We start from the raw sequence: 25,504 nt of genomic DNA, 5'->3' as shown, positions 1-25,504 counted from the left end.
TGACTGCAACTACCTACAACTATGACTACTTGGGACTGCGGCTACTAGCATCTATTAGTACTAGTAACTGTGACTTCTTCTAACTCTATCTGTGGCTACTTGCGATTGCAAGTACTTGCGATGGTAACTACTTGTGATTAGATAATCAGGTTTACACTTACAGGGAATAGAAGCTAAAGTAAGTAGGAGTAGGGCTAGTGCTCCCTATGCCTCATAAAGACTAAATTAAGGAATAGAAGCTACAGTAAATAGGAGTAGAGATAGTGCTCCCTATGCCCCATAAAGACTAAATTATCAGTTCCACTTTACTGAAAACAAAACACCCTTTATTTTTTTTGTCTTTTACAACGTTAATACATATAAAATTACTCAGACTTTCAGGAATGAATATCAATATATATGAAAGTGTAAATCTGCATTTCTTCAGGTCTTTTCGATAATCTTGTTTAATATGAAGATATTTTTTAATTTTTGTAACAAATAAAAACTTAAGAATTATTCTCAGTAAGGTGCAAGTGACGTTATATTCTTTATGAGATATACGTGGCGTTAGCCCCACTCCTCTTTGCTGTAGATTCGTTTCATTTTAAATTTAACGTGATTATTTATTGCAATGTCTGTTCGTTTTAGTTTCAACTTATATATTGATAGTAATTTTCAGTTGTTTTGCACTTGAATTACTAATTTTTTTTCTTTTTTCTTTTTTTACTTTGTTTTTTCTCCTCTTAGGTTTATTGTTTCTCTTTCCTTTCCTTTGAAAACACTTTTATTACGAATTTTTTTTTTGCCTCGTGTGCTGAGACGCATTAACATAAAAGGGAAAATTGACACATTTCCCAGATTCATGATACCAAATGACACATCACCCTACTGAACGTATGTTATGAAAGAAAAAATATCCCTATTCACTAAAACTGTGTCTTTTTCGGTATTTTTTTTTTTATTTTCTCCAAGAAATGGAAGCTAAAATAAATTCAATAAAAAACGGAGTTATTCTAAGACTCAGCGAGTCTAGTTTTGACTTAGACTAACTTTGATTTATAACTGTTATCAAACTTTATACCTCTTCAAACTTTATTCCCTATATGTTTTAGTTTCAATCTGGGAGAATTTTGTAACTAATACGGTTCTTTCACCTAAATAAACTAAGTATACATTTCCTAATTTCATCTTTATTAACAATGGGAGATGATATTTCCTTGGATTCAAATAAGTATAGTTCAAAACGTCTATAAAATAAAAGTTCAATTACAAGTGTCAAGTACAAGGTAACCAACAAGTGTTTTGAGCAAATGGTTAGTGTCAATCTGTAAACCACTTTTGTCTACACAAATTTCGTATATTAGGAATTCTTAGAATTTGGTGGAAAAACTGAAAAAAGTAGAAATTTCTTCGAGTTCTTTACTTTCAAGCTTCGACATTGTATCAATGTACACAAATATTGATGTGGAAGCAGCCGAAACTCTTCTAGAAAGAAAGCTGTTAAGAAATTTGGATTTGATTAGTGGCAAAAAACAGATTCGGAAGTTTCTGTAATTATGTATTTAGTAAGGTTGTGCAATAAGTTATTTTTTTCAATTCAGAGTGGAGTATTTCGAACAAATAAATGGTTTACCTATGGGGGCCCCTTGATCCTTTTTATTAGCTAATATTTTTGTGGAGAATATTGAAACAATTGCGTTAGATTTTAAAACATATTTTCTGTGGCCGGTATATGGATGACATTATTTCAGTATGGGATTATGGGGAGGAAGAATTAAAAGGATTTTTTGGAACAGCTCAATTGTTTGGGGGGGGGGATTTAAAGTTTACCGTTGAATTGGAAGAGAATGGGGAACTTCCTTTTCTTGATGTTCTTCTTTTGAAAAATGAAAATAGTCTGGATTTTAAAATTTACAGAAAACCGACAAATAACAATAGATTTTTGTCTTATAGTTTCGGTCACGCTGACCAAGTAAAAATTGGTTTGATCATTTCTTTAACTGATCGGATCTTTAGTATTTGCTCTCCAAAATTTGTTGAGGAGTTGTCTTTTCTAAGGAAAATACTAATAAGCAACATGTATCCAGAGTGGCTAATTAACCAGGCTTTTTCAAAAAGAAGAAAAAGGTTTCTAGAGATTTCTAAGGAAGTCTTGGAGACAACTCGGGAGAAGGATGTTTTTCGTTCCTTACCGTATGTACCCGGGCTAAGTGAAAAACTTAAAAGAATTTTACAGAGTAATGGTCTAAGGGTAGCTTTAAAGAGTAATAATACTTTGGCTAGTTTTCTAAATTCTGGGAAGGATCTAACTTCATTGGGGCAACAAAGTGGGGTTTATCAGTTCCCATGTACTTGCGGAAGCTCATATGTGGGACCTACTAACCAGAGTTTGGAAATGAGATTATTAGAGCATAAAGATTCTTTTTTTTCGGCTTTAAAGCAAGATTCTAAGTCTGAAGATTTTACTTCAGCCCTTTCAGAACATATTTTTAATTTTCCACACCCTTTTATTTTGTTCGAGAATGTCTCTTTGATTTCTAGGGATCGAGGTTTAAAGCAAAATTTTCGTGAAACTCTTGAAATAAAGAAAATCTTATTCAAGAATATTCTTTCAATCGGGATACAGGTGAATATGGGCTGGACCCTGTCTACGATATTTTATTAAAGCCCGACTTATCTAAGTTCAGTTTGTCATAGATAGTTAACCTCTCTTAAAGCGTTATATCAATGAACGCTATTGAACCGGATTCAAGAAGGCCGAAGAGGCTATCGTCCACCTTTTATTCGGAAAGCATTAGAAGTTTAAACAATGTGTAGTTTTATTCGATTTCGTATATAAACTTTTGTTTTAAATTGTTTTAGTTTAGTTTTACTACTGACGACGGTCACTGTATATGTGACCGAAATATCTGGTATTTTTTGTGAATTTTCTATACACTGGCTATTAAAAAGGATTTTATCCCTATTTTGAACTTTTATTGTATCATCATAGAAAGGCAGTGTGGTCTCTGAAATTATCTAGTTCAAAACGTCTGGGATTCGTCAGTCAAAATGTCAAAACGACAATTGTCTTCTAATGTCGTTACACATCATCAGAAAAATCCTTTCAGAAAAATACTACATACAAAATATAGACCAACTTAGAAGGGGCTGGAGGTCATGTCATTTCCAGAGGCATACTTATTGGACCTTTTTACGATGCTGAACCAAATGGCTATCTCAAAAGTTTGGTCGAGTTTGTTTGGGAAAAAAGGGCATGGTGGAGGATAACTGCCGCCCAATCTTTTTGTTCTATTAAAAAGGGAACTAGAACTTTTAATTTCCTTCCAAATGAGTCCTCTTCCGATATGCTAGGACTATTTTGGCTCGATACGATAAACCCTGAAAAAAAAACAATAAACGCTCATCCGTGATCTTTCTTTTGGAAGAAATGACAAAACCCCACATTTTTTAGATGCCTCTACATTACGGTTTTCTTATGACAGGCTTCTACAGAAGGGTTTTGCAGTTGCGTTTGTGACAAGGCAAATCTGCTCTCCATAATATGTCTATCAGTTTCTTATCCTTATGACCTTTTGAAAACCAATTAAGCTAAGGTTTTCAAAAGTAGTTTAAGAGGACTATCCTAATCAGTAACAGTGGTCGTATCTGTGATGCTTTCTATTTATTAAACTATTCATTATAAGAATAGGCACTAAATTTATTTCTCCGATGCGTTGTCCAAATTTCAGTATCTAGTCATTGATCAGTCTATGTTACTTCTAACTGCTTCATGAAGCTTGCGGAAGAGTCTCTGTTTTTATGGAATCTATAGACTTGTTATCAGGATGAAGTTCTGGCTCATTGATGCAAAACCATGGTAATTCCTTTTGAAGAACAACTCTATATCTATAACACAAAGGATGGATTAAATTTCATGTTAGAGCAGGGATATTTCTGGTACCTAACTATAGAGTGGCCAGATTCTGGCTTTATTCAAAACCATGGTAATTCATTATGAAGAATGATTTTATGTCGATAATACAAAAGATGGATTATATTCATGTTAGAATAAGGATGTTTCTGGTGCCTAGCTACACTGTTGCCAGGTTTTGGCTTTATTCATGTTTTATGGATTGTACTTCAGTATTTACAAGTAGCCTATAATAAGTATATTTTAAACAATATAAACATTTAATCAACGCAGGGCTAAGTGACGAAGGTTTCTATGCGCGTTCACAATTTTTCTTTAAATCTTGGGAAAAATTTCAAAATAAGAATGTTTCTGGCACTAGAAATATACATCTTCACAACTTTTTTCAATTTTGGAAAAATTGAAAATTTTTAGTATTTGTGAAGTTTAATTCAAACTTTGAAGTAATATATGGTTATTATATGTTCAATAATTAACTGGGAATCACAATGGACATCCTCAGAGGGGGGGGGGAGAGGTAGGGGGCCGTGTTCCCCTATAAAATTTAGACCAGAGTAGGAAAAAAAAATAGAATTGTAACAATTAATCAAAGAAAAAGAATTTCTTATTTTTGTTTTGTCTTTAAAAGCTGCTATGAAACTTGTTTAGAATCAGTTCAGAATTTAATTCAATTCTTAGATCTTAGGTTAACTCAATATAGGTCATTATTTAGCTATCTAAAGGAGACCAAAACGGGAACCCAATTTAGGGTGTAGAGTAAATACTTTCAAGGGCATTCTTATACCCTAGCAATAGTGCGACAAGCTTGATAAAGCTTACCGCATTTTGGAATTAATAAACAAAGAAAGTTTTATATGTATATACAGAGTCGTGCCCTACCAGGAGTCAGTTTGGTCTTGGTTTTTGCTCATATTTTGTCAAGCTAAAAACGTAAGTCTAATTTTTTTATTCTTTTCCTTAATTTTAAAAATATAATCCTAGTTAAGGGGTAAGATTCTAATTTTGCTTAAGTCTATAATAATCATCCTGTGTCTATTCCATTGGTTGTATCCTATAAGGTCTAATCCTATTAGGAATTTTGCTTGCTTTTCTTTCATAATAATGAAACTTAACTTTTAGCTTAAACCTGAACGGGAATTTGGTCAAGACCCCAGAATCTGTGAATTAAAAATATTGATCTTTTAATAAATCAACAAATAATTAATAATTAATCAAAAAATAAGTCTTAATAAATTAAAAATAAATGGCTTAAACTGAATAGTAAAATTAATAGTAATTAGTAAAATAGGAAAAATTGTCACAGTCCAGTCTACAATTTGAAATCCTTCTCAAGATTGCCACAGGCTCAATACGATATATTCCCAAACTTTTGCAACAGCTTTTACCCAGATCCATAGTTGCTTAATCGACAACATTTAATGCAATGAACAAGTCGAACAGGGCATCATCGAAAGTTGTCCTTTTTGACTGGTTCTATAGTGGCAATACCTTGTCAACGAGTTTGACATAGTAGCTAACTGGTTAAAACTCAAAAATGATACTTAACTGATCAACGATACACTTCTTTGTATATTTTTTTTTACTACAAAATTTATTTCCCCTCTCAATCTCCGCTATTCTAGTATCTGCCCTCCCCCCTGGAAAATTTTCTGCAGGCGCCCTTGGGAATCACAAAATTCATATCGTATGAACATACATTTTTAAGGGGTCTTGATAGTAGTTGTAATACAATAATTTATTACAAATCGAAATGCATAATATTAGTCAGCAGAACACCATAGTAATCCAAAGGATTATTCTTTTATCCATAAAACAAAGTGTGGATTTAGTTCATGATAGAAAAAAAGGGCAGTCTGACAGCTGATACAGCTACTAGGTGCAACTGACATTTTCATGGATTGACATTTTCACGCTCAGTTTAAAAGCAAACTAATAATAAAAATGACATTTGACATTTTTATGGATTGACATTTTCACGCTCAGTTTAAAAGCAAACTAATAATAAAAATGAAATTTGACATTTTCATGGATTGACATTTTCACGCTCAGTTTAAAAGCAAACTAATAATGAAAATGACATTTGTTATTGCAGTTTAAAAATTATATAATGTTGTATCTCCACTCTAGATTTGAATCTGGATTCGATAGTTGAAATTCAGGAAATAAGTATCTTACTGTGCTTTGCAAATCTTAATGACTTATTTTAAGTTTAAACCTTTTTAGATTGTAAAACTTTTTAAATTGTAAAAGTTTTGGTAAATATTATATAAACTTCATCTATACATCCCTTTCTTTAGTATTTTTTTAGACACCAAATGGATGCAAAAAGCTGTTTTCAAAAATATGTAGAGGCTTAAACCTATGGTATCTATAATTTGTACTTGGTAATTTAGGGACACAAATAATAAAATATATACACCTATAGAAATTAAGCAAAGAAGATAAGATTGATGCTCAAAATATACCAACATAGTCACCAGTGACAACCCTTATCTAAATACAAAAGGCCATCTAAGATAAGAACTTCATCAAAATTGAAACGATTATCATAATTCTTTTGATATGTTTTTTTTGTTCTAGAGTGTTCAGCGAAATCAGGGAGAGAATACATGTTAACAGAAAAAAAAGGTTGATAGACCACACGATGCATTCAAGCTGGGAAAGTAGCCAGGATTCTTCTTATAGGGGGATGATTTTGCTTGGAGGAGAGGTGCAATTGTAAAATAATACATTTCTTTATAATCTTCGCGTTTAAAGAAGAAAGAAATATCTTGGATCCCATTATGCCCAGTGGCTGCAACTTTACTTAAAGTAAAACACCATCAATATTTATTAGCTAAGTTTACTTTTGCTGTAGGTTGCAATGATTTTTCAAAACATTTTTTCAATTACCTATTTTGCAATAGGTTGTAAACATGTTTAATTTATTTTTAAAAATTGCTACATAAAGCATTTTGAAGATTTGTTCTCTTTCTTCAAGAGATTGTTAATCTTTGAAAATTCATCTTTCAGTTCATTCAATCATTGGAGCCGAAATACTAATCCTTAGCTAGGTTTGGCATTTTTCCTTTAATTTGTATTTTAATTTTGCCCCAAAAATTTGGTTTCATGTATCTATAGAACCTTATATTCTTCATATTTAGTCCATATTCAACTTGTTGGATGAGAAGCGGCAAACATTAGTAAGTTTATTTAGTAACAAAGCCATACTCAGACCATACTACAGATATGACAGCATAATAAACAGAAATATACAGAACAGTCGTAACAAACGTTCGGTTTCAAAAATAATCCTCAGATGTGTCTATAACATCACTCGTGATTTATTATTCGACAACCTGTCTGCGGTAAAAAAAAACTTACTTGGGATGAGAAATGGCATAGATGATAGGGTTAAAGCAGGAAGCGGTTTTGCAGATAAGGGATGGCAATTGAGCAAACAGGGGAGTCAGGATCTGTCTGTTCCCAAAAGCACCAACGAGAGCCACGACTGCATACGGAGTCCAAATGCAAACCCAGAGCAGAACATTGGTAACAGCAACTTTAGCAATTCGCATTTCGGCAGACTGGGCGTTTGCATCCTAAAAGTAAAAAAACAGAAAAGTAGTACTTATTAACGTTATTGAAGACAGGTAGAGGAACTGACTGGTACCTTGCGAGAGGGATATCAGTGATTTCATGTCTACCACGGAATTTTTATATCCTCCTACAAATTATTGGATAGTTAACACTAAATTTTCAGTGAGTTTCATCAACTAGTTTTTCCGCAACTTGGTGCTTGGAAAACGTATGCTCTTTTATCCTGCCAACATAACAAATTAAGTTATGTTTGTTATTTTATTTTATTTCACTTTATATTTATTTATTAATTTATTTTAGTTATATGTATTTTGCAAATTTATTATATCAGTGAGTGTAATCATCCCAATAATGCAGAGGTCATATGGACTAAAAAATTAACTATGTTTCATTACAAACGGAGAAGGAAATAAAGCAAAAAATAACGCCATTGATCTTGTTTAACGTAAGATGTGTCATAATAAATGTTGTATATTAAAAAAGACATTCCCCCTACCCATGGGATGGTATTTGAATTAGTACCAGGGAGCTTAAAAAAATTCTTAAAATTTATGTGCAAAGCATAGAATTTGCCTAAAGATAGGAAATAAAATAAAGCTGTTCTGCAGTATATAATAAAGCCTGATCATAATAAGCTGGATAATAAAGCATAATAAAGATTGATAATTTTTTTTTCTGTTGGTCCCCTAAACAAAAAAAAACTTGGGAAGCAAATCTCCCTAGCTTTAAAAGTATTTTACACAATAAATATCCCTTAGTTGCATCCATTTGGATCAATTTTTGGATAAGAGGAAATGCCACCTCATATTCTCTTCTATCGCCATCTATGAAACGATAAAAATAACAATTAATGGGATAATAAATCTCGCGGCTCCTTTCAAATATTGAGTAGCAAGTTACCTGATTAGATCTTAAACTCTGGACATTCATTTTCCTTGCTTGTTCTTTAAGTGCTGCTTCATGCTTCCAAACAGCTTGGACAATCTGAGTGTAAAAGTAGACCAACAGCATCATGGGGATGCAGTAGGCACCAAAGAAGATGTAAGCGGTGTACTGCGGCCCATGGAATCGATCCTCGTTCAAGTAGTCGAAGGAACATGTGCTCAACATTCCTTCAGGACTGAAATTACCCCATATTTCGAGCATTGCAGGAAGCGAGAAGATATTGGCATATATCCAAGTCCAGGCAATCATTCCAAAGGCCATTCCTTTTGTAATCTTTCTACCGCTCATCCCTTTGACTATAACGTTATATCTGTCATATCCAATGAATACCATTGTGAAGATTGCGGCAATACCTGCAGAAAAAAGAAATGGCCCTCAAGACAAAGATCAAAATAAACTTTAATTGAAGTAAATAAGGAATTATGATATGCTTACAGTTAAAATGGGTAGCGAGCAAAACACAATTGTTTGTTAAAGCTTAAGACTTGTGTTTTCTTTTATTATAGGTGACTGTATATGGGCTATAAAAAGGGGGTTATAAAAGACATTGGCCTCATTGAAAGTAATTCTTAGGTACATTTTTTGGACTGCTTCTATTCTGTCGAACAATTCCTTGGAGATGTGAGTGTGCTAAACAAGACAAGCGTACTCTAGAATAATAGCTCGATGTAACTACGAGTATTACGGAGCAAATATCACGCGTAACTTAAGCAGTGCTAAGAAGAATGTAGCTCTACTTCAGGTTTTAAGTTCCGTAAGTTTATGCTATACCATGGAAAAGTTCAACATAGCAATAACAAACTGGAATTTCTCCACGAACTGTTAATTTTTTTTTAATGAATTAATAAACTCTTTCAAAAAAACCTCTTAGACTAGATCAGAACCTGTGTTTTTATATCGTTTCCACTTCTTTAAGACTTTTTTAAGTATGAAAGTTTATACTTATTACAATTTAACTCAGCAACTTGGCATAGAAAACTATGTACATGATCTGTTAGCTGTTTAAGCCTCCATGACAATTTTCGAAATTTGTAGACGAAAAGTCATACGGATACCTAGGTTGATACTAGTATTTCAATAAAATTTTAGAAATTTCCTGCTTTTGTATTATACATTTACCTATGATTGCTACAGTATACCCATAAAATCTGCACCAGAAATGTCCCCATATTGAACTTTATGTCCCCATAAAGTTCAACATAGCAATAACAAACTGGAATTTCTCCATGAACAGTTAAATTTTTTTCTTTTACAAAATAATAACTCTTTCAAGAAAGCCTTTTACACTAGATCAGAATTTGAGTTTTTATCTCCATTCCACTTCTTAAGACTTTTTTAAGTGTGAAAGTTTGTACTTTTACAATGTAACTTAGCAACTTGGCATAGAAAATTATGTACATGGTCTGATAGCTGTTTAAGCCTCAATGATAATTTTCGAAATTTGTGGACGGAAAGTCATACGGATATCTAGGTTGATATTAGTATTTCAATAATATTTTAGAAATTTCCTGTTTTCGTATTATACACTTACCTGTGATCGCACCAGTATACCCATAAAATCTACACCAGAAATGTCCCCATATCCACCATCTCGACGTGAAAGCCGAAATTATGAATAGCGGTGACTGTGTCAGCATCATAAAGAAGTCAGCAACTGCAAGGTTGACGATGAGCATATTCGATGGAGTTCGGAGGGATTTTGTTCTAGAATTCAAACAAAGAAATTTTAAAATAGGTGTTTGTCAGTCGAAAGTTTTAAGTGGAAAGGTAAGAACCCAAAAACCATTTTAAACCTTTTTAATAAAAGTGAAGAAGCTATAACTAAAAATTAAGCAGACGAAAAAGAAGTCAACTTTTATAAAGAATAAAATCTTAAAAATTAGGCATTTTGCCAGTTTATAAAGACAGGAATGTGTATAAGGCGGCATTTTTGCTTGACAACAGGATCGTGAAATTGAACATAACATATCTGAACTTCGATTTTGCTTGACAATCTTATTGAGGAAAATGTGATAGCTTAACGATTCAAAAATCAAGGTTCACGTTCGAATCCTGAAATATGTGATCGTTTTGTGACAATATTTTTAACTTTGGAATGTGAGAAAAGAAAAATATGTATAAAATTCGATTTCACGTTAGCTTCGAGGGAAGGGGCATAATTTCATCAAAATTCTGGGGGGGGGGAGCAAAGTTGGAATCAATTTTCCCAAATCAAGTGCAGAAGACTGTAAAAACTGAAAAATGAGCCATTTGGTACAATAATGGTACAATATAGTACTATAAAAGTATTATAAAGGTGTTTTGTAGTACTATAAAGGTAAATATAAGCAAAAGAGAACTAATCCATTTCTTTTGATACTTAAATTATGCAGGCTTATTTTTAGTTTTGACAGGTTTTTTGAAGGAACTAAATTTCAGGGGGTGTAAACTGAGGTTTGGGGAGGGGGGAAACCGAGGTCTGAGATGAGCAGTTATCCCCCTCGTCCCATAGCAAATTACACCCCTGTTCGAGGGGGTGCCCACTTTTAGAAATCACGCGCACCACGCGTGTTGGAAACTGCGCCAAGTTTAGCAGAAACTGTGCCAAACGCGGTGGAAACTGTTGCAGTGGAAGTACGGTGGAACTGAGCGTCACATTTGACGCTCTGCAGATGTACAGAAGGTGTCACAAAGTGGGAGCCCCCTCGGTTAGCTAATGTGTTACAATATGTACATTAAATAGTCTGTATTCTTAAGGTTGTTAATTTTGTTTTTCGTTGATTTGCTCTTCTGCGTGATTAATAGGAGCATAGAGAACAATTAATAGTACTCGATATTGTGATCTATATTATAATTGTATAAATGAATTTTGTAAATTTAATCTGTCAAATTTTATTCCCGCACAGTTTCACTATTACAAATTTTGCTGATGTGCAATTTCATTCAACAATCCGGTTATTTAAGTTGGGATTGCAAACGACAATCTATAGAATCATTATCTTTTTACATAACCAAATAAGTTGAATTGAGAATCCAGATTGTAAAGTGATGAGGCATACAACTTCACTGCCTATCATAAGGCGAATCGTCAATGTCATGCCTAAGAGTTGTATCTGAGATTTTTAAACTAAGAGAAAAACGCCAAAATCTGTTTTTTAGACTGTTCACAAGCAGGACACATACTTTTTTTCTTTTTATGATGAGTAATTGATGTAAAATTAAAGTATGATGGAATAAAAACTATAGTGAAATAAAAATATGATGATGAATTAAGATCAATAAGGCTTTTTATGGACATTCCTTCATACAGCTTATTGTGCATGAAGTACCAAATATCAACGTGACATAGTTTTGGTTGTAGATTAAACAACTGTATAGAGATGAATAATAATAATAATAAAGAGTAGATTTTACAATTTGGCCGCTAACCTAGATCTCAGAATTTTCACTCGATAGCAATGTGGCCCTATTAAAGGCAAAATCGTAGCTTTGTGTTACAAAATGAAAGAAAACATCACTTTCCTGGGGCACGATACTTTTTGTCAATTAAAGTCTTTTTTAATTGAAAAAAATACTTCTTGTCAATTTCTATAAAATACTTTCTGTCAATATAAAAATTATTCTTCTGCCTGTCTTGTAGATAGATTGGTATAATACGATTATTCTTGTAGAGAAGATAAAAAAATTAGTTAAAATAAAGACGTATCTGCGATCTTTCTTCTAGAAAAAAAAAACAAAACTGCATAGTTTTGCACGTTGGACATGGAAACCTCTACAGTACGGCTCTTTGATATGCTGAATTGATGGTGGGATTTTCATTAAGCTCACTTGACTTTTTGGGACTTCCCCCCTTTGTTTCGAAACTAAAATAATTCTTTTTTAAACTCGTTGCTTTTGATGGCTTTGTAATTAAATTTAGCAGATTTTATATATTTGGAATTAGCATAAAAAATTTAATTCCTTTGGTGCATTAATTCCTATCAGAATTACTGTTTTGGAATTTTGGTTGCTATTCTGCCGAGTTGTATTACAACTAACTGTTTGATGGTAGCTTCATTATTGAATAACAGGTTGCCTTATATTATTTTAGAATATTTGAGCACAATTAGTTATCATACTTCTTGAAGATTAATGTAAAATTTCAGAAAGATTTAATAATTTGCAAAAGATATATTCCAGAGCTATCTGAAGCCAGCACCGAACTTTGGCTATTTAGAGTTATGTATTCTTAGCTCTTATAGGAGTTTGAGCAAACTGAGAATAATTAAGGAGAGCGACGGAGGGAGAGAGAGAGAGAGAGAGAGAGAGAGAGAGAGAGAGAGAGAGAGAGAGAGAGAGAGAGAGAGAGAGAGAGAGAGAGAGAGAGAGAGAGAGAGAGAGAGAGAGAGAGAGAGAGAGAGAGAGAGAGAGAGAGAGAGAGAGAGAGAGAGAGAGAGAGAGAGAGTGAGAGTGAGAGAGTGAGAGAGACAGAAAGAAATAGAGGAGAGAGAGATTCAGAGACAGAGAAGGGATGAGAGAGAGCAAAAGGACGATAATTTTATATGAATATATCCCCCTGCCTTTTAAGAGGTTTCCGAAAGATCGCTGCAATTAATTTTTCACGTCCCCACCCCAGTAAAAATTTCCGGTCAGGAACTGAGTTTAGGCTACAAAAAATACACACTATTAATAGTATACACTAGATATCAGAAAACATGGTATTTATTTTGTAACTCAAATAGTAAGAAAAAAAGGACGATAAAAATAATAACATAAAGCTTACTTGAGAAAGATCCACATAACTAGCCCATTTCCAACATGATTGACAATCCACAAGAAGAAATAAAGAACAGCAAAGAGATAATTCCATGCAGGATTTGAGGGGGGGAATTGTTTCCAATGAGCGGGGGTCATTGCTATGACGTCAGCTGGTGCTCCATCGATTTGCTTCGTACCTAAAATGAAACACAATTCTAAGGGGAAATAATTTCCTAAATAATTAATAAATAGGAAAAAAAATAGGGAAAAACTAAATAATTTCTTAGACCTTATTGATTTTCGATTTACAGAATAATAAATAAAAATTTAGCGAAAATCAGTATAATATTTTTAACAAAGCAGTAGACAAAAAAAAAACTAACTTTAAATAACAAAGAAATTCAAATATTTCGAGTTCACTTCGGGAAAACCCTTTTCAACGGAAAAGGAAGAATGAAGCTAAAAATAGAAAATCTAGGCTAAAGGCATTACTGACTTGGGGCCAGACGGTACAATTCGAAATATCAATTTTAGGTAATATTAGATAAAAAAAAAGACTTCTGCTCATATCCTCAATTTCAAGTTTTAATAACTACTAACAAAAGTCCTATTTTATCACTTATTTGTTTATTGCTAGACCATTCTTTAAAAGTATTTTTAGCCAATTTATTTATAGCCCGAGGAAAGAGAATGTCGGTTGGTTCTTGTAACTAACTGATCCTTTTATAAGCTGTTTTGGTACCGTTTTCGCATACAAAACTTCGGTAATTCCGTACCTAATTTGGTAATTCTAAAACTTTGGTAATTTTCGACTACCTACAAACACGTAGCACCACATGCCTTAACAATTACAATTTTTTAGTCGTCTTTTAGAAATAAATACATGAACGCCTGTTAGTGTATCAGTTGTTCCACTATCAAATTACCACTATCAAATCCAATGTCTTCTCAGATAATTTACAGTTTTGTTCTTTTAGATAAATGATTTTTGGGGAAAGGAGGTAATAAATTTTACTGATTGGCCGGTCATAAGCACCTCCTTTCTTTTTTGTTTCTGTGCGGCAAGGATCATAGAGTTTCATCTCTTCCAGTAAAGCTTTATTTATTCCAACTGACCACCCATCAGAGGGCTTTAAATTGGAAATTTACAGACTGGTGGAAAAAACTGGTGGAATGGCACCGTGTGCGATATCAATTAAACTTGTATCCTACCTTTTCGAAAGTGATACATAAAGACCTTTGAAGGAGTCAACTGCCCCACTGAAAGGATACCACTTTATACTCATAAATCAAAAGAGTGTTGGCCTGCAGTGTATTTTTTTTCAATTATATTTTTGCTAACAAAAGGTTAAAATATTACAATGGAGTAAAAACGACAATGAAATGAAGAAAAATACACAACAGTTTAAGAAAAGAATACCTATACTATAGAACAAAATTTAAAGAATAAATTCATAGATTTGAAAATAACAAATGCATTGATCAAACAGTTCGTGGTAACAAACTGTAAGTAAGGAGGGACCCGGCTCAATAATAACTGAAACTGAAAACGGATTTTTGATGCCAGTAGATACACCAAAAGAATTGTTTTTTTTATGCCGATTTCAAATATATAAGTTTCATCAAGTTTAATTGTAACCATCAAAAGTTATGAGGCTGAAAAAATTTGTATTATTTTCATAAAAAGGGGGAAAACTCCCTAACAGTGATAGAATCTCAATGAACATCAAACCATCAGATTTAGCGTACCAGAAAACCTTGCTGTAGAGGTTTCAAGCTCCTATCTGCAGAAATGTTGAATTTTGTATTTTTTGCCAGATGAAAGATCACGGGTGCGTCTTTATTTGTTATTTTTTCCCCATGGATGATCGTATCGATCCAGTGGTCCTAGAATATTGCGAGAGGGATTATTCGAACGGAAATTAAAAGCTCTAGTGCTCTTTTTAAGCAACCAAAATATTGGAGGGCAACTAGGGCCCCTCCCACGCTCATTTTTTCCCAAAGTCACCCGATCAATATTTTGAGATAGCCATTTTGTTCGAAATAGTCGAAAATATAATAACTATGTCTTTGAGGATGAATTAATCCCCCACAATCCCCAGCGGAAGGGCTGCAAGTTATGAACTTTGCTCATTGTTTACATATAGTATTGGTTATTGGGAAGAATTAAATAAAAAAAAACAAGTTTTTTAAACTGAAAGTAAGGAGCGACATTAAAACTAAAAACTAACAGAAATTACTCCGTATATGAAAGCGGTTGTCCCCTCCTCAATGCCTCGCTCTTTACGCAAAACATTTTTATTGTTTTAAAAAAATAAAGTTGTGAGACAGAGTCAAACTTTAGCGTAAAGAGCGAGGCGTTGAGGAGGAGACAGTACCTTTCATATACGGAATAATTTATGTTCGTTTTAAGTTTTAATGTCACTCCTTACTTTCAGTTAAAAATTTTTTTTTATTTAATTTCTGATTGTTTTTTAGTTAATGCAGCTTTTATTTTGGCTCGCCGTCATTGAATAAGTAAACAAAATTTGCATAAAAATTTTACTTTTCTTTTGCTAAATGATTGTCTCTAAATTTGGGTTTGACGTAATTTACAAATTAACTTACGTAACGAACTTCTATATTCGTATATTTTTCTTCTGGCAAAAAATACAAAGTTGCAGATTTTTGCAGATATGAGCTTGTTACCTATGTTATAGGGTTTGCTGAAATGATAAATCTGACTATGTTTTTTTAGTTAAAATTTTTTCCATTTGGAGGGATGTTTCCCCCCTCTTTATAATATCGGATGAGCCCTTTTTGGCATTTAGCCTTTGATGATCCATGCTAAACTTAATAAATTCATGTATTTAGAATCAGCATAATGAGCCCATTATCTTGATAAATTTATTGACATCAAAGTTCCGTTTTTAAGAGTCTCGATTACTATTGAGCCGTATCGCTTGTTTTTTTTTTATTGTTTTTTTTATTACGTATATGTTATTAAGTATATGATGGGGTTCTCCCCTTAGTCAATAAAACGCTCTTTACGTTAAAACTTAAAAAAATTTTAATTAACAAACCCCTAAATCACAAAGGCCGTTTAATTTGAATAGATAGCTCTTTTGAAAGCAATAAAAAAACTGTAGCGTAAAGAGCGAAGCATAAACTTGGGGGAGAACCCCCTCATATACGTAATAATTTCTGTTCATTTTAAGTTCTAATGTTGCTTCTTACTTTCAGTTGAAAGTAATTGTTTTTTTTTAATTTGATTTCTAATCGTTTTTTAAATAATGCTGGGAAATCCGGCACCCCCTTCAGAGAAATGTCCCTTACCCCAAAGAAACATCCTCCACGGAGAGATTCTCCCGAGTAACCCCTCCTCCCGCCCCCCCCCCCATCAGAAAAAAAATTTTTCCTCAAAATGTCTGTATACTTCCCAATAACCAATACAATATGTAAGCAATGGGCAAAGTTCATAACTTGCAGCCCTTCCCCTGGGAACTGTGGGGGATTAAGTCATCCTAAAAGACATATTTATTAGATTTTCGACTATGCTAAACACAATGGCTATCTCAAAATTTTAATTGGGTTACTTTGAGAAAAAAATGAGCGTGGGAGGGGGCCTAGTTGCCCTCCATTTTTTTTTGTTCACTTAAAAAGTGCACTAGAACTTTTAATTTCCGTTCCAATGAGCTCTCTTACGATATTCTAGAACCACGGGGTCAATACAATTACCCCTGGGGAAAAACAACAAATAAACCCGCACCCGTGATGTTTCTTCTGGCAAAAAACGCAAAATTCCACATTTTTGTAGATAGGAGCTTGAAACCTCTGCAGGAGGGTTCTCTGATACGCTGAATATGATGGTGTGATTTTCATTAAGGTTCTATAATTTTTAGAGGGCTTTCCCCCTTTTTTCGAAAATCAGCCAAATTTTCTCAGGCGCGTAACTTTTGATGGGTAAGATTAAACTTGATGAAACTTATATATTTTAAATCAGAATTAAAATCTGATTCTTTTGATGTACCTATTGGTACCAAAATTTCGTTTTTTAGAGTTTCGGTTACCATTGAGCCGGGTCGCTCCTTACTTACAGTTCGTTACCACGAACTGTTTGATACAGACGTTTTCAGGAGGGATTTTTCTGGTCGGGTGTGGTTCGGAGGAGGGGGTTACGTAGGTGGATCTTTACATGGATGATATTTTATGGGGGAAGGGACATTTCTATGAAGGGGGCGCCAGATTTCCCAGCATTATTTAAAAAACGATCAGAAATAAAATAAAAAAACACGTTTTTTCCACTGAAAGTAAGGAGCAACATTAAAACTTAAGACGAACAGAAATTATTCCGTATATGATGGGGTTCACCCACTAGTGAATGCCTCGCTCTTTACGCTAAAGTTGTTATAATACTTTCAAAAGAGATATCTATTCTAATTAAACGGTCTTTCTGAATCAGGGGTCATTATCAAAGAATTGGAACAAAATTCGAACTTTAGCGTAGAGAGTAAGGTATCGACTAGGGGGCGGGCCCCCTCACATACGTAATAATTTCTGTTCGCTTTAAGTTTTAATGTTGCTCCTTACTTTCAGTGGAAAAAAACTTGTTTTTGTTTTATTTAATAAAATGATAGACTGAAAACTTGAGTGCTAGTTTGGAACTTACAAAATAAATTCAAGCAAAATTCGTATTTATTTCATACATATTTAGAATTATTTTGAAGAATTAACCCATCGATTAATTAATAACAGATAGGGCTCTTGGTTGGGAACTTGTAGAATATGCTGAACAATTTAAACTTTTAATAAGTTTGGGAATGTAATTGTCCGGATCTCCGAGAAAATAAGGTCCAATTCTGTATTAATACTATCCAATCGCGCGCATAGAGCTAATCCCAGTGATTATTAGAGAAACAAAAAAATCATTTAACATGAGCTAATATTTAATATGCTTTAACACCAGCAATCTCTAAGGAAGATTGGTCCACTTCTTGGTTGCTAGTAAACACAGTATATAAATTATAGGGTGAGATCTTTTCCTATCTCCCCCATTATAAAAACCCTGACCGAGGTGCGAGTGCTCCAGAGAACGTAGAAACATAAGCGACATTAGATCTTTTTACGGGTAGACGGGTCAGATTTCTCTTGAACGAGAAACTTGGCTTCAACGTTGGAACGCTAAATTCTGAAGAAATTAACTTTAAATTAATATATTTCAATACATTTATGAAAATCGGTAATTAGTAGTGCAATGTTATTATTAGATGTTTTTAGGAATTAAATGTATGTTTCGAAGTCTCAAGTTGGTTTCAAAGGCATTTTGAGAAAGTTTCTGCCAAAATACGCATTCCAGGGTAATTGGACCTCTGATGGCAGATCAAATGAGAGGAGCTGTTTGTACGCACTAATGCAAGAAGAAGTGGGAGGAGCTGTTTGTTCGCACCGAGAATGAAGAGCCAGAAATTATCTGCGGTAAACTTACTGCTATATCTTTATACTGTGCTTGTAAAAAACCTTAAGAATTGAACTTCAAGCCCTATATGCTGGAGAAGCTAGATTTGTCGAAAAGTTTATAAGACTATGGGGAACATGAAACTAATTTTTTTCGCCCCTGGACCCATCTTATGTGTATTTATTCTTGAAAACCATGATTTTCAAATTCTTATCCTTGGTTGTCTTGACACTATGAAGTTTTCAGGGCTGCATCAAATTTTACTCAGTATTGCCTTGTTAAACAGTGAGAATAGATAAGCAAAACATTTAGCTAAGTTTTTTTTTATTTATTGTATTTTTCTGATGACAACTATTGCATATATAGCCGGAATATCCGTAAGAATTTTAAGGAATATTATGGAATAATATTAGCCAGAATATCACGTTGTATTCGCTGCCTTCATAAATTTCCAGTTTTCTTCTGTTGCTTTGTATGTTTGAGGCTTTTCAGGTCCAGTATTTTTCTATTTATCGTCACTGCCGTGCCTTATAATTATAATGCCTTATATAAACTGCCGTCCCACCTTATAATTCCTGACCTTGCGGGATATTTTTCAAAATTAACTTATCAAGCTGTTCTCAAAGGGATAATCAGCAGCGCAATGTAGATCAGGAGGATCAAAGTGTGATTGAACATGCATTGCCGTGTTGACCCTCCCTTAGAAGGCATCTTCCCAAGCAATTTCTGGCAATTACCTCAGAAGTCCAGATACTACTACTAGTACAAACAACTCACCACAGTATAAGCCACCTGAGGCCAACACAGGTACGCACGCTCCTACTCCAACCCCATTTATTCAATTTCTTCCTCTTTACACCCTTCCAGGAAGTTCCCATTACCTTTAAATCTCTCTTTATAACATTCTCCCACCCCAGCCATGGACGATCTGCTTTCCATTGATCCCTAGATGATTGGCCGCAAAGGACTATCTTTGGCAATCTGTCATCCATCATCCGCAGAACGTGTCCAAGTCATGTTAACCTTTCTCTCATTATATTCTTAGAAAGTGGAATTGAACCGCATTTTTCGTAGAGTCTACTGTTTGAAAGTCTAGATATATCAGATAAATATAGAATATGGAAACATCAAAAAATTTGAGTATATAAAAATATACGATTCTTACAAGTATATTTAATCTCGAGCATCACTTTCTTGTAAATGATTTGATTATTACCAGAAAAGCAGCTGCTTACCTGGGGGATACCAAAGCCCCTCTGCTACTGAATAAGCAGCGTAGACTGGACCACTAGTATTCATTTTGTTGCTGTCTTCCTCTACTGATAACAGTCAAGAAGTAACTGACAATTCTGCCATTCCATGTTCTTTAATATATCCAGACGAATCCTTAATGTCTTAATTAGCTTAGGAAATCTTATTAATCCAATTAGTTCTAAAATCCCACCTAACATATCAAAGTTTAGAAAACATTAGGCTAATATTCCGTGACAACCCATTTTGTTTAACGTAAAAGGAATTAACTGAAGTTCTAAGTCTTCGTTTTTATTATGATATCAATTTTAAAACTTTTTTACTCAAATAAGTTTTTCAAAGAAAAGTAAAGAACTCTATTAAACCAAAAATATGCAGAAATAAAGTCAAATAATCTTTCAAGCGTAAAACTACCACAAATCACCATATATAACTAAATAAAACCCAAAATGAACAGAAAATATAATAAATAACCGAGTCAAACTGAAAACGAGCAGAAATTAAGACGAGTAGGGCTGACACCCCCACGCCTTCTGAAGACCAGAACATAATTTACACTTTATTGAAAACAAAATATATTTAAACAGTTTTTTTTCTTCTTTTGAATAAGTCAAGAATTTTTAAAACTTTGAGGAATAAATGTCAATATGACTTGTGTATATTAATCTGTAAATCCACATTCATTCTTTTGTTTCCTCAATAGTCTTGGTTCTAATGTTTTTAACAAATTAAGTGAAATAGGTTCCTATTTCTAGAATTGTTTGAATCCTAGAAAACTAGGATTGTTTTCATTAAACTAAAAATTATGTTCTGGTCTTCAGAAGGCAAGGAAAGTGACGATTTAGTCATTTTCTTATTTGCCATGGAATACCAACAGGAACTTTTCAAAGTACTGCATTGTCAATTGACAACCTCAGGCTGGAAAAGAGGTCAATTGCGTTTCTGTAAATTGCACGTGAATAATTTTAATGTGATTCTTTGCGTATATTTGAGGTTATATTTCTTAAAAAAGGTGTTTAATGTTAAAAAAGGAGTTTAATGTTAAAAAAAGGAGTTTAATGTTAAAAAAAAAGGAGTTTAATAGATGTTATTTTCCATGGTTTGGTGCTGTCTGCGGGTTTAAAAACCACTATGATCTCTATTTTTCTCCTTCTCCCTCTCTTTCACTCTCTCTTCCCCTCCCCCTCTCTCTCTGCCTATCCTTTTCGTCTTACTAATCCTCTTATAGAACTATTATTTAGCATTCAGTGTGTTAAAGTTAACCTTTAGTGCCGTGTTATATTATAGCTATCATTGTAGACTAAATAACTAAAAAGATGTAATAAATGTATCAAAAAATTATATCATAAATAAAAAGCACGATCTGCCAGAGATTTATCGTTCCGAAGGTCCACAAAACTATCAGAAGCTTGACTTCAATGAAGCCGCTGATGACTTCTTCAGCCTTTGAGATGATTCTGATCTTAGAGATTTACGAGATGACAGCAATGAAGAGGACGCAAGTTACACTGTTTCTGGGCTGTCTATCATGAACGCGACAGCTACTTCTGAAGGCTCCGTGATATCTTTTCAAAAGAAAATACTGAGAAGTTTAATCCCTCTCAAGGATCTAATAGTTTCTCTGAGACCCTGAATAAAAAGAAAAAGACAAAAGAAGGCAATGTAAAGATAAAATAATACAGATGGGGTCACCATGGAATTGAAGCAGGTGACGTAACGTTTGCTTATGTCAATGAAAACCCATAACAAGATGGACTGACTCCCTTATGTACTTTGACAAGTATTTGACAATATCTATTTTTGATCTTGCTGCTGAGAAAACTAAATAATTTCGTCAAGCAAATTCCAACAAGAGTCTCATCAGCAAAGACAATAATCTTGCCGAAGAAACAAGGCGCATAACGGGCATCTGTATCTTGATGGGATAGGGGTTAATGCAGACGAGATTTTACTGAAATAGGAAGTATTTGGTTCTTCTCATTTCCCAGACTATATCCCGTGACAGAGGGCAAAAGTTACGCAACAGCCTACATTTCACCAGCGAGAAAGACGAGATTGAAGAGAATGTGCAGTGAAAACCAAAAACAAAGTATTAAAGCTGTTCAACGACATAGTCAGAGTTTGGACCCCGAACAAAATTTGTCTGTGGATGAAGAGATTATTCCGTTCAAAGAAAAGACATAAATGAAATAATACATCGAGTCCCACCTACGACCCTGGGGCTCAAGAACTTTGTGCTCAATAGATCATCTGGATATATGTTCAACCACTAACTGTATCAAGAAGCATTATACCAATTGATAAAAAAAACTAGGAAAAGATGAAGTTTTGGAGGAGCTGTGATTCTTCATCTTAGGCATGTCCCAGAGGGTTCTAGCTGTTCACCCTCCTGGTGTTTCTTCCCATGAAAACACCCCCCCCCCCAAAAAAAAATACCCTTCCGGAAAATAATCTCCCGCGGAAAACACCCCCCCCCCACGGAAAAAAACCTGCGGAAAATACCCAACCCGCCGTGGAAAATACCCCCCCCCTCTCCCAATGGAAAATACCACTCCCCGTAAAATAGCCCATACCCCTGGAAAATACCCAACCCGCCTTTGAAAATACCCCCCTCCCCCCGTGGAAAATACCACTCCCCGGAAAATACCCCCGTGAAAAATACCCCCTCCCCGCAGAAAATAAATCCCCCGGAAAGAAACCCCTTGGAAATCCCCCCCCCCGAGGAAAAAAATCCGCGGAAAATCCCCCGGAAAGTACCCCCCCCCCGTGGAAAATAACCCCGCGGAAATTGCCCCCTGGAAAATACCCGCCCGGAAAATCCCCCCACCCGGGGAAAATACCCCCAGTAAGTAACTTCCACCCATGCTGAATATATCCCCCCTCCCCGCGGAAAATACCCCCGTGGAAAGTGCCTTCCGGTAAATACCCCCTCCCCCCCCCCGTGGAAAATAAGGCTTTTCAAATTTGATAATTTCATTTGAGTTTTGCTTTTTTTATTTTCCTTAGGGGGAAGGAATTTTGGTACTTGTGCATTATGCGCCACTTACTCAGGTTTACGCTGTGTAAGACTCAAGAAGAAATTATTTTTTTTGTTAGTTTCTTTCAGCTTTACGCAAGACAAAGACAAGTAACAGAATAGATGTGAAATATATAATTTGGGCTATATATCTGCACATAAGAAGGGGGGGGGGTAAAGTATTAGGGTAAAGTATTTGGACAGTTTGATGTCTGAAAATCCGGCTCTCTCTCCATGAAAAATTCCGGTACTTGTGTGTTATACACCAATCACTCAAGTTTACGATGTCTAAAACTCGAGAACAAACCGGTTTCTTCGTTAGTTTCTTCGTTACTTTAGAAATAAATGGGCTATATATTTGCACATTAGGGGGGGGGGGAGTAAAGTAAAGCGGGTGTGCATACAACATTTTTTAGGTACAATAATTCTGTATGTTATGAAGTAAGAATTGTTTTCTGACTTCAAACTGTCCAAATACCTTACCCCCCCCCACCCAATTATCTGCAAATATATAGCCCAAATTATATATTTCCCATATATTCAGTTACTTGTCTTTGTCTTGCCTTGCGTTAAGCTGAAAGTAATTAAGGAAGAAATCGGTTTGTTCTCAAGTTTTACACAGCGTAAACTTGAGTGAATGGCGTATAATACACAAGTACCAAAAATCCCTCCCCCTACAGAAAAAAAACAAAGCTCAAATAAAATTCTCATTCTCGCCTTATTTTCCACGTGGGGGGTGTTTTCTGGGGATGGGGGGGGGGGGTGAGTGATTGGCGTATATTACAGAAGTACCAAAAATCCTTCCTCCTACAGAACAAAACTCAAATAAAATTCTTAAATTTGGAAAGCCTCATTTTCCATGGGGGATCTTTACCGAGGATATTTCTGCGGGAGGGGTGTATTTTACGGGGGTATCTTCCTGGGGGTATAGTCCTCGGAGGGGTAGTTTCCGGAGGGAGGGGGGGGGTAGCACCGGGGGGGGGGGTAAACGCCGGCCACCGTCCCATAGATGATGGATTTTCAGGTTTATTTTGACAGTTTTTTCTCGTCACTTACCTTGATTGAGACCCTAACGACTGATGGATTCCTTGAAGTTGATGTCTTACAAAGCAATCGCATCGAAAATGTTTCCTTAAAGAAAATGCTTCTTAAAGATAAGGTGTTAAAGAAACAAGTCAGAGGCACAGACGATGACATTGATGGAACAATTTTTGAAAAGATTCGTATTATTGATATGATAGCTGTCTTGAATACTGCAGATTTGAAAATTCTTGAAACCCAAATGCAAAATCAATACCTTTATTTGAGTTCTGAAACAAACTAGCTGAAGCCCTACTTCTTCAGTAGCCCCCCCCCCCACCCCCAGCAATGAGTTGGTAAAAGAACAAACGACTAGAACAAACACGTTCTTGGAATACCTCAATCAAGGTCAATCTCTGTGGCCTGGGTTAATGAGAGCATATGCAATCGTACCGTGAATGACTATTCAGTCTAGCCAATCAACCCAATGAATCTCCATTGCCAATTTTGCACTATCCATAAATTAAGAATTAGTAAGAGCTCAGCTAGCAAGTATGTTGACTCACACAGGTTATTAATACAAGGCTAATACTTTTTTTTCTTACAAAATTAGGACCTTTCAACTGCCATTGGAGGGTAGTCTCTGTGAGAGAATTTAAAGCGCAAATAAAATTACCTTATAGGTAGCTAATATACATATCTAGGAGAAAAGGAACGTTTATCAAACAATAAGGAGCAGGGGACGCAACAGGTAGGCTTAAATAATGAAATATAAACTCTAAAACTCTCAATTAACTCAAGTAAATGTATATTAAGGAGGCCTGAGACGGTCAATCATTTTGATCAAAAGCTTCCATCAATCGATTGATTCAAGCATGATTGACCGTCTAGGAACGTGTTTGACACTTGAGTCAAGTGTTGACGGTGATTGATAAAAAGATCGAATGAACCAAGCGGTTGACTAGGGTGATTGACCATCTAGGCTAGTTTTGATCAAGTATTGCGTCATTCACGCGCCAACAACAATGGAAGGCATATCGGAAGTAAGCAAAAATGTGGAACGCGAGTTTATCTGTTTATTAATAGATTTATCCCGGGATCATCCTGAGTTATGGAAGTTAAAAGTAAGACCTATTATAATCGAAGCACGAAAAATGCGACATTTGATAGGATATTGCGGAAGGTATACAGTTTCCGAATTACAAAAGAAAATTAATGTTGTAAGAACAAATTTCAACCGGAAGCTCAAGGCGATCAAGCAGAAAAAGAAGTCTGAGGCGTCAGTAGATGATCCGTATCGCGCAGAGCGTTCAGTAAATGATCATGAGTGAAGCGATTTCTCATCTTGTACCACTCCTTGGACCAACGACGTTTCCTACTTTCCTTTCACTTGAGCGCAACCAAAGTACATGCAAGGAAAGCCAGATCAGTCAGTATTAGAGTGTATTTCCCATACGGTAGACGCTTCACTACCCGGCTCTGAACTGAAACTAAAAATCCGGTCCTGAGTTTATATTTTACTTTGCTCAAGATTGAAGGGTCGATTGAAGCTTGATTGAAGCACACGTCAATCGATTGACGGACGCTTTTGATCAAAATGATTGACCGTCTCGGGACTCCTTTAGAGTAGGATCTTTTATATGATTGC

The 25,504-nt window shown here is 34.8% G+C and overlaps 2 protein-coding genes across 2 annotated transcripts in view; one reads left to right on the top strand and one right to left on the bottom strand.

The window, feature by feature from the left end:
- Positions 1-3,629: 3,629 nt before the first annotated feature.
- On the bottom strand, positions 3,630-19,939 carry LOC148944900 (opsin, ultraviolet-sensitive-like). Its single transcript, XM_089099275.1, has 6 exons — positions 19,805-19,939; positions 13,161-13,332; positions 9,951-10,123; positions 8,375-8,772; positions 7,259-7,476; positions 3,630-3,870 (listed from the first exon to the last, which is right to left on the bottom strand). The coding sequence occupies exons 1-6, from the start codon at positions 19,866-19,868 to the stop codon at positions 3,753-3,755; spliced, it is 1,143 nt and encodes a 380-aa protein (XP_088955401.1). The 5' UTR covers positions 19,869-19,939; the 3' UTR covers positions 3,630-3,752.
- Positions 19,940-24,881: 4,942 nt separating this feature from the next.
- The window catches only part of LOC148944899 (uncharacterized), a 65,712-nt gene continuing 65,089 nt past the window's right edge, over positions 24,882-25,504 (top strand). The window contains exon 1 of the mRNA XM_089098890.1: positions 24,882-25,169. Within this exon, the coding sequence (XP_088955016.1) occupies positions 24,882-25,169 (288 nt within the window). The remainder of the gene's footprint in view (positions 25,170-25,504) is intronic.

The sequence above is a fragment of the Artemia sp. Qi Xiang Cuo genome, chromosome 13 (genome assembly GCF_049724085.1).
Source record: "Artemia sp. Qi Xiang Cuo chromosome 13, ASM4972408v1, whole genome shotgun sequence".
Taxonomy (NCBI): domain Eukaryota; kingdom Metazoa; phylum Arthropoda; class Branchiopoda; order Anostraca; family Artemiidae; genus Artemia; species Artemia sp. Qi Xiang Cuo.
The sequence above is the reverse complement of the archived record's forward strand: the minus strand, read 5'-3'. Positions and strand labels throughout refer to the sequence as shown.